The sequence below is a fragment of the Salmo trutta genome, chromosome 29 (assembly GCF_901001165.1).
Source record: "Salmo trutta chromosome 29, fSalTru1.1, whole genome shotgun sequence".
Classification (NCBI taxonomy): Eukaryota; Metazoa; Chordata; class Actinopteri; order Salmoniformes; family Salmonidae; genus Salmo; species Salmo trutta.
This window is the reverse complement of record NC_042985.1, coordinates 38,190,478-38,204,866: the sequence shown is the minus strand read 5'-3', so window position 1 is coordinate 38,204,866 and position 14,389 is coordinate 38,190,478. Positions and strand designations below refer to the sequence as shown.

Genomic DNA, 14,389 nt, shown 5'->3' with positions numbered 1-14,389 from the left:
CTGAAATCTAGAACCATTTTTTTCAGCAGCAAGAGAAGAGTTTTTCCCATAACGTTATCGAGCAAATTAAGAAAGAATATCGACGTAACTTGTAACGGCGAAAGAAGACAAATTCAGTTTTCCATCAAAATAATAATTAATGCCAACTAAGGTGACTAATAAAGGATTTTGTATATGCCGCAAGAGAAAATATAATTCGCCCTTATTTTATACTCGCCACATCGTTTTCCAACAATGGATGTCGATTTAACTCGTTTCATTGTGAATAAATCCCTTATGCGCATGTGCATAACTATAACTAAATCCAACAGGAGAGTTTGAGGGATGAAAGTTGGACAAATGATCTCGAACTCTCTGTGCAAGAAACACTTGGATAACCTTCAAAAGAATGTTAGGCTATTTTCTGGAAATTGTGCCATTATTGTATGGCTGATGTTAAGACTACAAACCATTAAAAATTGCCAATTAGCAAGATTGACTTGACATTTCAATAGGCATAGGCTAGGCCTACTAAAATCTGGGTTTATGGTTGTAATTCAATTTTGCCATGGCTTGGTTAGCTAGATCCAGGTAGCCTATAGCCCCTGATAGCCTACAGTAGCCTAGGCACGATGTAAAATGAACGATTTAGCAGTTTGCTTAATTCAAATTGACAGACTAATTTATTTAACATGAATAGCGAGGTGATTTCTAGGTAAGAAGGGCTTATGTTGCCCAATAGCCTACTGGAATAGGCTACTGAGGCTGGGGGTCGTAATTTAGATCACTAATAATTACATTTAAATAATATATTAATTATATGGATATTACCTGTCAACAACAGCCAGGGTAATTTTTTTTCTTTTTTACCTGTAGCCTAATCTGACTAACTGTTACCTTCAATATAATGCATTCTAACAGCTGATGCAAATGTGATAAGACTGTGACCATGATCACGCTTGATAACTTCCAATTTAATTAACTAAACATGGCCATTAATAATAGCATAATAACACAACTCTACAACAACAACTCTACAACAACAAATGCATTGTATCAAATGGTAGGCTACTGTAGCCTCCATAGAAATGAATAGGTTACTTAATGGCCAACAGATGTATCCAGGGGCGCAACTTTGGTTTTAGAAGTGGGGGGGACATAAAATATATATATTTTTTATCCAGTCGGATAAACACGTCAAATAGCCTACCCGATTGCTCGGAGGCGTCCGCATGGCCCTAAAGCACACCTTTGCCTCGTTTTGTATCACATTCCAATGATAAAACTGTGAGGGACAAAAATGCAATTTCAGAATGTGGCCCCGTCCCCAGTGAAATTTGCACCCCTGGAAGTATCACTCTCCACATTCAATGTCAGTTTCATTGTGGCCTTTTCCCCATATCAGAAGCACACGAGGGAGTTCCATAACTTCCATCTACAATTTCCACCGGCGCAGCACTCCAGACCCAAGAACTGAGGATTAGTATAATGCGCTCTAGAGCGCCTAGTCGTTTCCCTGTGCATTGTCGCCTTATTTTTTGATGCACATCAGTTTTAGCGCATTAGTATGTTTTATGAAAGAGGGTTGGAAATATATTTCTCCATAATGACAAATCTAAATAGCCTACCTACAACTGGTAAAAATTTGTCATGACTGTCTCCTGTCACTCAAGTGACTCAGCTGCAGCCTCAGGCTCAACATACACACAACCCTCCGGCCCTCCCCACCACTCAAGCAGCAACAGGCTGCCTCACTACCTGATAGGCAGCAGCAGCAGGTCACAGTGAAATATATATTTTTAAGAAAAATGCCATGACGGCCCTGGTGCAATTTAGAAGTAGCCCAAAAACCTGCAACCCACGACCAATACATTTTCACCCGCTACATGGTTTTCAAAGTAATTTTTGTAGCAGGTTAGGATAGCATTTTCGCAAACTCTAACCCTGTTCAGTTTCCTAACCTGCTACAAAAATGCAACTTCAATATCGAAGTGGCGTTAAGAGTGTTTCCCTGAAGTTCAGACCAGGTTCCTGTTCAAACTCTGAACAGAGGAAGAGGTCCATAGAAATACAGGGATTGTGCAAAAATGTTTACAATCTCTTTTTGAATTGGAAGCATTGTGAAGCAAGCTCCATTAAAGCGGCAATCTGCCATTGAAACAATAAGAGGACAACCCACCTGTTTCGGTAAAAAGCTGAGGGATGGGGCTGGAGAAATGTAACCACTCTCAAATTCAAAGACAGAGCTATGGATGCAAAAACTGATCATCCATGATATCAAAATTATAGTTTTAACCATGCTTTGAGGCTATATAGTTTGTTCACAAACATTGGCGTAAAACAAAGTTATATTTTGGGTTCAAATGTGGTACAGCAGTTGAACCAAGTTTATGAGGCATTTATAAGTTATATTCTTCAAGAATCAATAGGTGCACATAATTCATTTAAGAGTCCGAAAATGGATGTAGCAACTGCCTTTAAGGTCAGGTGACCATAAAAGTCCCCCAAATATTAAAACACGAACGTTAAAGTTTTACAATAAGTTTGATTTAAAATCGTGAAAAGGTTACTTTAATATACATTTATTGAAAACAAACAATACAAACAATATACTTGTTGACAAACAAATGACAGGTTATTGTTTATATACTGAAATCAATTTAATAATATGTACATTAAGACTTTGTAGCAATAGTATCTAGGCTTACATACAGTACCAGCCAAAAGTTGACACACCTACTCATTCCAGGGTTTTTCTGTATTTATACATTGTAGAATAATAGTGAAAACATCAAAACTGTGAAATAACACACATGGAATCATGTAGTAACCAAAAAAAAAGTGTTAAATCAAAATATATTTTATATTTGAGATTCTTCACAGTAGCCACCCTTTGCCTTGATGACAGCTTTGCACACACCTGGCATTCTCTCAACCAGCTTCATGAGGTAGTCACCTGGAATGCATTTCAATTAACAGGTGTTATTTTCATTTGTGGAATTTCTTTCCTTCTTAATGTGTTTGAGCCAATCAGTTGTGTTGTGACAAGGTAGGGGGGATATACAGAAGATTGCCCTATTTGGTAAAATACCAAGTCCATATTATGGCAAGAACAGCTCAAATAAGCAAAGCGAAATGACAGTCCATCATTACTTTAAGACATGAAGGTCAGTCAACACAGAACATTTCAAGAACTTTGAAAGTTTCTTCAAGTGCAGTCGCAAAAACCATCAAGCGCTATGATGAAACTGGCTCTCATGAGGACCACCACTGGACAGGAAGACCCAGTTACCTCTACTGCAGAGGATAAGCTCATTAGAGTTAACTGCACCTCAGATTACAGCCCAAATAAAAGCTTCACCGTGTTCAATTAACAGACATCTCAACATCAACTGTTCAGAGGAGACTGCGTAAAAGCAGGCCTTCATGGTCCAATTGCTGCAAAGAAACCACTACTAAAAGGACACCCATAATAAGAAGAGGCTTGCTTAGGCCAAGAAACAACAGCAATGGACATTAGACGGGTCAGATGACCTGGCCTCCACAATCACCTGACCTCAACCCAATTGAGATGGTTTGGGATGAGTTGGCCCACAGAGTGAAGGAAAAGCAGCCAACAAGTGCTCAACATGTGGGAACTCCTTCAAGACTGTTGGAAAAGCATTCCTCGTGAAGCTGGTTGAGAGAATGCCAACATGTGCAAAAGCTGTCAAGGCAAAGGGTGGCTACTTTGAAGAATATAGAATATGTTAATGTATTTAACACTTTTTGGGTTACTACATGAATCCATGTGTATTTCATAGTTTGTCTTCACTATTATTCTACAATGTAGAAAACAGTAAAAATAAAGAAAAACCCTGGAATGAGTAGGTGTGTCCAAACTTTTGACTGGTACTGTGTTGGCTGATTATAAAAAGGCAGACATTTCTGAAGAGATCAACCACCTCTGCTTTGACATGCTTACATTGTATAGGCATATTGATCACACAAGTTGCTGCCAACTAACTACGAGTGCCTCAATATATACTTCCATTTTATTTGTGTATTATTCAAATATGATTTTGGCAAAGCCAGAGCAGCAGTCATAGGTCATAGTCCCATTCCTAGCACCTTGCCTATGCTCATCAATGACTCAGGCAATAACACACTCACTGGGGAAGCATTAGCCACAGGAAGCTGTTTTCTACAATCTACCCTCCATCGCTCCCCTTTGAGCATCTGCGACGACAGTTCTATCATTTCTGCAAAAGGAAGTGATGACACAGCCTGGGTCATTCAGTTGAGAGATATGGAGATGGTGTGAAATCCAGCATTTTGATGGATACCCCTTGACTTATTCCGCATTTTGCGGTGTTACAACTGGAATTCAAGATGGAACAAATCTATTTAATCCCTCTCATCCATCTACTGTACACACAATACCCCATAATGACAAAGTGAAAACATGTTTAGACATTTTTGCAAAATGTATTGAAAATGAAATATTCATACTCCTGAGTCAATACTTTGTAGAAGCACCTTTGGCAGCGATTACAACTGTGAGTTCTGGGTAAGTCTCTAAGAGCTTTCCATACCTGGATCGTGCAACATTTACCCACTATTCTTTTTTTTTTTAATTATTCTTAAAGCTCTGTCAAATTCTTGTTGATAATTGCTAGACATTCGACAACCGTTTTCAGGTACTGCCATAGATGTTCAAGTAGATTTAAGTCAAAACTAACTCGGCCACTCAGGAACATTCACGGTCTTCTTGGTAAGCAACTCCAGTGTAGATTTGGCCTTGTGTTTCAGATTATTATCCTGCTGAAAGGTGAATTGATCTCCCAGTGTCTGGTGGAAAGCAGACTGAACCAGGTTCTCCTCCGCCTTTGCTTAGCTACATTCCATTCCCAAACACAACACATTGAATTTATTTAGGACAAAAAATGTAATTGCTCTGCCACATCATTTGCATTATTACTTTAGTGCCTTGTTGCAAACATGTTTTAGAATATTTTTGTTCTGTACAGGCTTCCTTCTTTTCACTGTCAATTTGGTTATTATTGTGGAGTAACTACAATGTTGTAAACATTTGGCCATCAACAAATAGCCACCCTTCTTTGCGAGGCATTGGAAAACCTCCCTGGTCTTTGTGGGTGAATCTGTGTTTGAAATTCACTGCTTGACTGAGGGACCTTACAGATAATTGTATATGTGGGGTACAGAGATGCAAGGTAGTCTTCCTAAAATCATGTTAAACACTATTATTGCCCACAGAATGAGTCCATGCAACTTATTTGGGCTTGCCATAACAAAGGGGTTGAATAATTATCCTAATTTGTAAAAATAAAAAATAATTCCATGTTGACATTATGGGATATCACGTGTAGGCCATTGACAAAATCTCTATTTAATCTAGTTTAAATTCAGGCTGTATCAACAAAGATGTGGAAAAAGTAAGAGGGTCTGAATACCTTCTGAAGGCACTACATTTCCTATTGCTTATTTATGCGGTGAAGAAATGCACTTGAAATGTTAAAAATGTATATACACGATTGTTATTGTTTATAATCAAATCATTTTTAAGCACTGTGAAGGATGGGAGCGATAACGATGATTAGGGTCGAGATACACTGTCTAAATCCGCTATCAGATTGTGTCATTTATACTGAACAAAAATATAAAACGCAACATGCAACCATTTCAAAGATTTTACTGAGTTACAGTTCATCTAAGGAAATCAGTCAACTGAAATAAATTAAATTAGACCCTAATCTTTGGATTTCACATGACTGGGAATAGATATGCATCTGTTGGTCCCAGATACCTTAAAAAAAATGTAGGGGCGTGGATCAGAAAACCAGTCAGTATCTGGTGTGACCACCGTTTGCCTCATGCAGCGCGGCACATCTTCTTCGCATACAGTTGATCAGGCTGTCGATTGCGGCCTGTGGAATGTTGTCCCACTCCTCTGCGATGGCTGTGCGAAGTTGCTAGATATTGGTGGAAACTGGAACATGCCATCGTACACGTCAATCCAGAGCATCCCAAACATGCTCAACGGGTGACATGTCTGGTGAGTATGCAGGCCATGGAAGAACTGGGACATTTTCAGCTTCCAGAAATTGTGTAGAGATCCTTGCAACATGGGGCCGTGCATTATCATGCTGAAACATGAGGTGATGGCAGTGGATGAATGGCATGACAATGGGCCTCAGGATCTCGTTACGGTATCTCTATGCATTCCAATTGACATCGATAAAATGCAATTGTGTTTGTTGTCCGTAGCTCATGCCTGCCCATACCATAACCCCACCATGGGGCACTCTGTTCACAACGTTGACATCAGCAAATCGCTCACCCACATGAAGCCATACACGTGGTCTGCGGTTGTGAGGCCAATTGGACTTACTGCCAAATTCTCTAAAATGATGGAGGCATCTTATGGTAGAGAAATTAACATTAAATTCTATAGCAGCAGCTCTGGTGGACATTCCTGCAGTCGGCATGCCAATTGCATGCTCCCTCAAAACTTGAGACATCTGTGTGACAAAACTACACATTTTAGAGAGTGGCCTTTTATTGTCCCAAGCACAAGGTGCACCTGGGTAATGATCCTGCTGTTTAATCAGCTTCTTGATATGCCACACCTGTCAGGTGGATGGATTATATAAGCAAATGTTCACTGATAGGGATGTAAACAAATTTGTGCACAACATTTGAGAGAAATAAGCTTTTTGTGCGTATGGAACATTTCTGGGATCTTTTATTTCAGCTCATGAAACATGGGACCAACACTTTACATGTTGCGTCGATATTTTTGTTCAGTGTAAAAGTCCTTTCCGATTGAGCCAACATATGCAGCATTAACAGTGAATGTAGTCTCCGCGAGAACAATGCCTTTAAACTGTGCATTGCGGACAAAGGACAATCCGATTTAATTTTGACCTTCGTCACATATGCCCAATTCCAAATCAACACCTAGCACCTAACCCTATGCACTGCATGTAGATCTGAAATAAATATCTGTAAAAGTTAGGTCATAGTTCCCCCTTGGTCTAGATTAGCACCTAGGTGGTAGTGGCTAGTGGTCTATTTGGAATTGGGCATGAGCGTGTGATCTGATGAGCATAGTCTAAAATAAAAGGTCTGCCATTGGGTAAGATCACCACATCCTTTTCACTAGTTCAGATGAAATTGGTGTGATACATCGACCTAGATTATGAACAATCGGATGTAAACAAATTACAGGCCAAGGTATATGACAACATGTATTGGTGATGAGGTCATCAGCCCAACAAGGACGATTTCCTCTCCAGATGTGAAGAAAAAGGATCATGATAGAGGGGAGAGGAAGAATTGGAAGGATGGAGGGATAGGGAGAGAGGAAAACCAGATAACCCACAGGGTTCAGTTCAATTCTTTATCCATACCTGGACGTCTTTGTGCACACATCAAAAGTTCCTCCTGAATAACTTAACTGTAGAGTTCCTGGCTGTACTTAGATTCATTCTGTGTATAGAAATACTACGGCAGTCTGCCAAGTTAGAATCTCTTCATCTGTCTGCGCTCCTGTCGTCTCTGCTTCTTCTCATTCACCTCCTCTGGGGCTGCACCAGGGGTCTCGGCCGAAAACCAGGGGCCTAGGAAGTTCACCCACAGCAGGAACATTGCTCGGGCCGGGGCCTGACACACACACAGATTGATTAAAAGATCAATGAGGGCCATGAGAAAGGGAAAATAAACAACCAAAGAGAGAGCGTACAACAAGTATGGGATAAACTCTTACCAGCAGCCAAAGGTACCAGAAGTAGGAGGAGATGGTGCTGAGCACTTGTAATATAGCAGTTAGCAGGATAACATCCTTCAGATGCCTATAACGACAAAAAAATCCATCATGACGCACCACACTACCATTATAGCTTTGAGAGATCTACCTTTGAAGGGAGATAAGGGCACCATTGTTACATGCATGTTGAACATGCTGTAATACTCACCAATTCTATCTCACACACACACACTGTATGTTCGCACACTCATGTTCACAGAAACAAACAGACTCCTGCAGTGTGAGCACTCACTCTGCCATCCCCTGCTCCATGTTCAGATCTATCCCACCGTCGAGCAGACTCCCATCCTCACCAAACACTGCTTGGGCCATGGCAGTCATGGAGCGGTAACTGCCCACATACACTGCCAGGGCAAACACCAGCGCAAACTACACGGGTGGGAGAAGGAGATGGAGGAAGGAAGAAGAGAGATAAGGGGGGAATGAGAGTGGGGGAGAGACCAAGAAGGGAGGAACGAGAGAGAAGGAGGAAAGAATAAAGTAGAGAGCGTTAGTAATCCCCAATCAGTCCCGTTTCAGTTTTACTGCTCAACAGTAGAGGAGGCATCAATGTCAATAACATACAGAGTGAACTCACTCACCCATGTCCAAAACGTTGAAGAGCTATAGAAGACCAAGAGGTTTAACGCAGTGTATATCGCCTAGGAGAGAAACAAGTGTCAGGTGTTGTACTAGTCCCAATTCCCATTCAAAAGGTAACATTGAAAAAGAAGATGGTGTCTTACGTTGGCTCCCAAGATTACTCTGGTGTAGAACTTGAGTGTCCCCTCATTTTCCTCGTAGATTTGCTTCTTGCCTTTAGTGCCGACCTTACCTTTTGGCTGTGTGCATTATAAAGGTGGGCTATTAGTGTAGTCAACATTGCATGGACTTCAGAAGATAGCTTACCAGCAATTAACTAGCATCAATATGGAGACAGGCTGTGTAGGGTTTGTTAACTAACGTCGGCTCAAACTAATTAATTGGCTTTGATACACATTAGTTTACCATTCTATTAAATTAATTAGCCAATAGGTTCACATAACTGAAGGTGAATTAGTTAATGTGGTGTTATAAAGCACAGGAGACTCGTTATCCTATGGCGTCAGCTTGTCTGCCCAACCTGAAACATAAGCAGATCAAAGATCCACCTACCGCCATTAGTTCCTCAACCCTGTGCTGCTGCTTCTTTCACGTACGCGAAGTAGGTCCTTTTTTGACATCGATTTGTACAGTATTGAGCAATTTGGATGGACTGTTATACCAAACACAGCCTTGAAGTTCAACTGTAACGAGATCTCAATGAAGGTAACACATCAGCGTTTAAGAATTACACTTCCGGCGCAGGTAAGACGTCACTAATTTAAATGCGTTTGAACTTGGCAAAATGACTTTGTTGCCATCTGGCGTCGTGAACGTGAATGCATTCAACTACAGTGGTTGTAGTTGTCGCACAATTTTTTTTATAATTTACAAATATAACAATTGGCCGACTCAACCAGAACCATTTTGACAGTCATGCCTGACAATAACTATATAGATTCAAAATAAAACATAAGCAAATCAACCATATAAACCTGCTTCAAATATGGGGCCATGTAGATGGTGTTCATGAGATCAGCTCCAACCCATACCAGCAGTGTGCAGTGGAAGAGCAGTTCACTGGGCTCCTTTCCTGAAGAGTTCAGTATTACTGCACTCTGTCCTGTTAGGTTTGGTCTGACTGGTTCGAAAGTGTATTTCCAGATATTCACCACTTGAGGTCACCAACTCATAAGACAATCTTTGAATAATCACATTTTGATGAAGCCCCGACACTGTACTGAGAAAAAAATGGGACCATGTAAAATGAGTGTATAAATGTTGTATTTACTCAGACCACATCACTTATTTTTTGGCATTTCTAATCCCTGAAATCAAATATTTCCCAAGGGCTCAGGATTTAACCATGTATTCAAAGTCAGACCATTGCAGGGCGCCAGGTCATATCAGGAGCGGTTCAAACCTGGAAAAAAATGCATAATGAGCAATAAAGTCTAACCTCCTCTAACAATAGGAATTGAACGACTTCATTTTAATTTCATTTCACCACTGGTATTTTATCACCACCATTACCTGCATCACTTGGACAGATAGAGGATCCATTTTGATTGCTTGCAAACACATTAAAACCATAAATGCACTAATCTTTCAACACAGTAAACCATTAGTGTACCTCTTGCCAGGGTCCTCGGTAGTTTGGTCAGACTGGGTTGTATTTGCTGTGGACAAATCCTGAGATGCTTGGGTCACGTCTGGCTTCAATGGGCTCATGGTCATCACAACATACTATTTATTCATCACTATTTTCATAATTTTCTTCAGGGTTCCCTTCCAGGTCAGTCCCAGCAGGAGTTACCAGGGTGAGGTCTGATTGCTCTAGGAGTGGTATAGCAGCACCCTCATTATGACTTCCAGGGTAGCCTTCATCAGGGTTCATTGGTGCCCATGGTACAGGCACCGCAGCTGGGGTAATCTCTGTCTGGGGAGAGGCTGGAGGGAGAGTAGCTAACGCTCAGCCCAGTCCAAGCTCTTCTCTGTCCTGGTACCCCAATGATGGAACAAGCTTCCCCCTGAAGCTAGGACAGACAGCAGAGTCCCTGCCCATCTTCCAAAAACACATTAAACCCTAGCTCTTCAGAGTATCTTAAATAATCCCCCGCTTCACCTCAAAGATAAAATGTCCTGAACCATCACTTGCACTTGACTCCCCCTCCCCCCATACCAGCACTGATTTTGCTGATAGAAAGGTGCTGCCAAATAAAATAAAATAAAATGTTATTGGTCACATACACATGGTTAGCAGATGTTAATGCGAGTGTAGTGAAATGCTTGTGCTTCTAGTTCCGATCGTGCAGTAATATCTAACAAGTAATCTAACAACTTCACAACAACTACCTTATACACAAGTGTAAAGGAATGAATAAGAATATGTACATATAAATATATAGATGAGCGATGGCCGTGCAGCATAGGCAAGATGCAGTAGATGGTTTAGAGTACAGTATATACATATGAGATGAGTAATGTAGGGTATGTAAACATTATATAAAGTGGCATTGTTTAAAGTGACTCCATAATCAAAGCCATAATCGACATCCACGTCTTCGGTGCCCGGGGAACAGTGGGTTAACTGCCTTGTTCAGGGGCAGAATGACAGATTTTTACCATGTCAGCTCAGGGATTCTAACCAGCAACCTTTTGGTTACTGGCCCAATGCTCTAACCACTAGGCTACTTACTATGCCTGTGATGTGTGGTGATCCCACCTAGCTATCTTAAGATGAAAGCACTAACTGTAAGCACTGGATAAATGACTAAAATGTAATTCTGGTGCGGGCAATTGCACTCTGAGAAGTGTTACCACTGGGTGGACATGTGGTTGTTGGGGAATTTAGTGCTTCTGAAGGCATGGTTGAAACCATGTGGGCCTTACTTCTCATCTTCAGATTTGTCAGGCTTTTTTTAAATGTATTGTTATTGTTGGACATTAAAGTGTAAAAACACCAGGAAATGAGCTCCAAGTGATTTTAATTTAAGAAATCTGTTCCAAGGTATTCCCATGCCTAATAGAGACACGTGATCATATGCTAATGTCAGCAAGGTTTGAAATGATTATGTTTTAGTCAAACATCATATCTGATTGGGCTTCTTGCAGTCAATTTGCAATCTGCAAATTACTGGAAATTATAAACTGGATGGTTCGAGCCCTGAATGCTGATTGGCTGACAGCCATGGTATATCAAATCAAATTTATTTATATAGCCCTTCGTACATCAGCTGAAATCTCAAAGTGCTGTACAGAAACCCAGCCTAAAAGCCCAAACAGCAAGCAATGCATGTGAAAGAAGCACGGTGGCTAGGAAAAACTCCCTAGGAAAAACTCCCTAGAAAGGCGAAAAACCTAGGAAGAAACCTAGAGAGGAACCAGGCTATGAGGGGTGGCCAGTCCTCTTCTGGCTGTGCCGGGTGGATATTATAACAGAACATGGTCAAGATGTTAAAATGTTCATAAATGACCAGCATGTTCAAATAATAATAATCATAGTAGTTGTCGAGGGTGCAACAAGCACGTCCGGTGAACAGGTCAGGGTTCCATAGCCGCAGGCAGAACAGTTGAAACTGGAGCAGCAGCATGGCCAGGTGGACTGGGGACAGCAAGGAGTCATCATGCCAGGTAGTCCTGAGGCATGGTCCTAGGGCTCAGGTCCTCCGAGAGAAAGAAAGAAAGACAGAAAGAGAGAATTAGAGAGAGCATATATAAATTCACACAGGACACAGGATAAGACAAGAGAAATACTCCAGATGTAACAGACTGACCCTAGCCCCCGACACATAAACTACTGCAGCATAAATACTGGAGGCTGAGACAGGAGGGATCAGAAGACACTGTGGCCCCATCCGATGATACCCCCGGACAGGGCCAAACAGGCAGGATATAACCCCACCCACTTTGCCAAAGCACAGCCCCCACACCACTAGAGGGATGTCTACAACCACCAACTTACCGTCCCAAGACAAGGCCGAGTATAGCCCACAAAGATCTCCGCCATGGCACAACCCAAGGGGGGGCGCCAACCCAGACAGGAAGACCACGTCAGTGACTCAACCCACTCAAGTGACGCACCCCTCCCATGGACGGCATGGAAGAACACCAGTAAGCCAGTGACTCAGCCCCTGTAATAGGGTTAGAGGCAGAGAATCCCAGTGGAAGGAGGGGAACCGGCAAGGCAGAGACAGCAAGGGCGGTTCGTTGCTCCAGCCTTTCCGTTCACCTTCACACCCCTGGGCCAGACTATACTTAATCATAGGACCTACAGAAGAGATAAGTCTTCAGTAAAGACTTAAAGGTTGAGACTGAGTCTGCGTCTCTCACATGGGTAGGCAGACCATTCCATAAAAATTGAGCTCTATAGGAGAAAGCCCTACCTCCAGCCGTTTGCTTAGAAATTCTAGGGACAATTAGGAGGCCTGCGTCTTGTGACCGTAGCGTACGTGTAGGTATGTACGGCAGGACCAAATCGGAAAGATAGGTAGGAGCAAGCCCATGTAATGCTTTGTAGGTTAGCAGTAAAACCTTGAAATCAGCCCTTGCCTTAACAGGAAGCCAGTGTAGGGAGGCTAGCACTGGAGTAATATGATCAAATTTTTGGGTTCTAGTCGGGATTCTAGCAGCCGTATTTAGCACTAACTGAAGTTTGTTTAGTGCTTTATCCGGGTAGCCGGAAAGTAGAGCATTGCAGTAGTCCAGCCTAGAAGTAACAAAAGCATGGATTAATTTTTCTGCGTCATTTTTGGACAGAAAGTTTCTGATTTTTGCAATGTTACGTAGATGGAAAAAAGCTGTCCTTGAAACAGTCTTGATATGTTCTTCAAAAGAGAGATCAGGGTCCAGAGTAACGCCGAGGTCCTTCACAGTTTTATTTGAGACGACTGTACAAACATCCAGATTAATTGTCAGATTCAACAGAAGATCTCTTTGTTTCTTGGGACCTAGAACAAGCATCTCTGTTTTGTCCGAGTTTAAAAGTAGAAAGTTTGCAGCCATCCACTTCCTTATGTCTGAAACACAGGCTTCTAGCGAGGGCAATTTTGGGGCTTCACCATGTTTCATTGAAATGTACAGCTGTGTGTCGTCCGCATAGCAGTGAAATTTAACATTATGTTTTCGAATGACATCCCCAAGAGGTAAAATATATAGTGAAAACAATAGTGGTCCTAAAACGGAACCTTGAGGAACACCGAAATGTACAATTGATTTGTCAGAGGACAAACCATTCACAGAGACAAACTGATATCTTTCCGACAGATAAGATCTAAACCAGGCCAGAACTTGTCCATGTAGACCAATTTGGGTTTCCAATCCCTCCAAAAGAATGTGGTGATCAATGGTATCAAAAGCGGCACTAAGATCTAAAAGCACGAGGACAGATGCAGAGCCTCGGTCTGACGTCATTAAAAGGTCATTTACCACCTTCACAAGTGCAGTCTCAGTGCTATGATGGGGTCTAAAACCAGACTGAAGCGTTTCGTATACATTGTTTGTCTTCAGGAAGGCAGTGAGTTGCTGTGCAACAGCTTTTTCTAAAATTTTTGAGAGGAATGGAAGATTCGATATAGGCCGATAGTTTTTTATAATTTCTGGGTCAAGATTCGGCTTTTTCAAGAGAGGCTTTATTACTGCCACTTTTAGTGAGCTTGGTACACATCCGGTGGATAGAGAGCCGTTTATTATGTTCAACATAGGAGGGCCAAGCACAGGAAGCAGCTCTTTCAGTAGTTTAGTTGGAATAGGGTTCAGTATGCAGCTTGAGGGTTTGGAGGCCATGATTATTTTCATCATTGTGTCAATAGATATAGTACTAAAACACTTTAGTATCTCCCTTGATCCTAGGTCCTGGCAGAGTTGTGCAGACTCAGGACAATGGAGCTTTGGAGGAATACCCAGATTTAAAGAGGAGTCCGTAATTTGCTTTCTAATGATCATGATCTTTTCCTCAAAGAAGTTCATAAATGTATTACTGCTGAAGTGAAAGCCATCCTCCATTTGCGAATGCTGCTTTTT

The 14,389-nt window shown here is 41.6% G+C and overlaps 1 protein-coding gene across 1 annotated transcript; it reads right to left on the bottom strand.

Annotated features, from left to right (window-relative positions):
- Window positions 1-6,775: 6,775 nt before the first annotated feature.
- Window positions 6,776-9,137, bottom strand: LOC115167571 (transmembrane protein 208). The gene is made up of 6 exons (XM_029722140.1): window positions 8,942-9,137; window positions 8,533-8,628; window positions 8,389-8,448; window positions 8,040-8,176; window positions 7,748-7,832; window positions 6,776-7,644 (listed from the first exon to the last, which is right to left on the bottom strand). Exons 1-6 carry the CDS (start codon window positions 8,945-8,947, stop codon window positions 7,504-7,506), a joined length of 525 nt encoding a protein of 174 aa, XP_029578000.1. The 5' UTR covers window positions 8,948-9,137; the 3' UTR covers window positions 6,776-7,503.
- Between the last annotated feature and the right edge of the window lie 5,252 nt (window positions 9,138-14,389).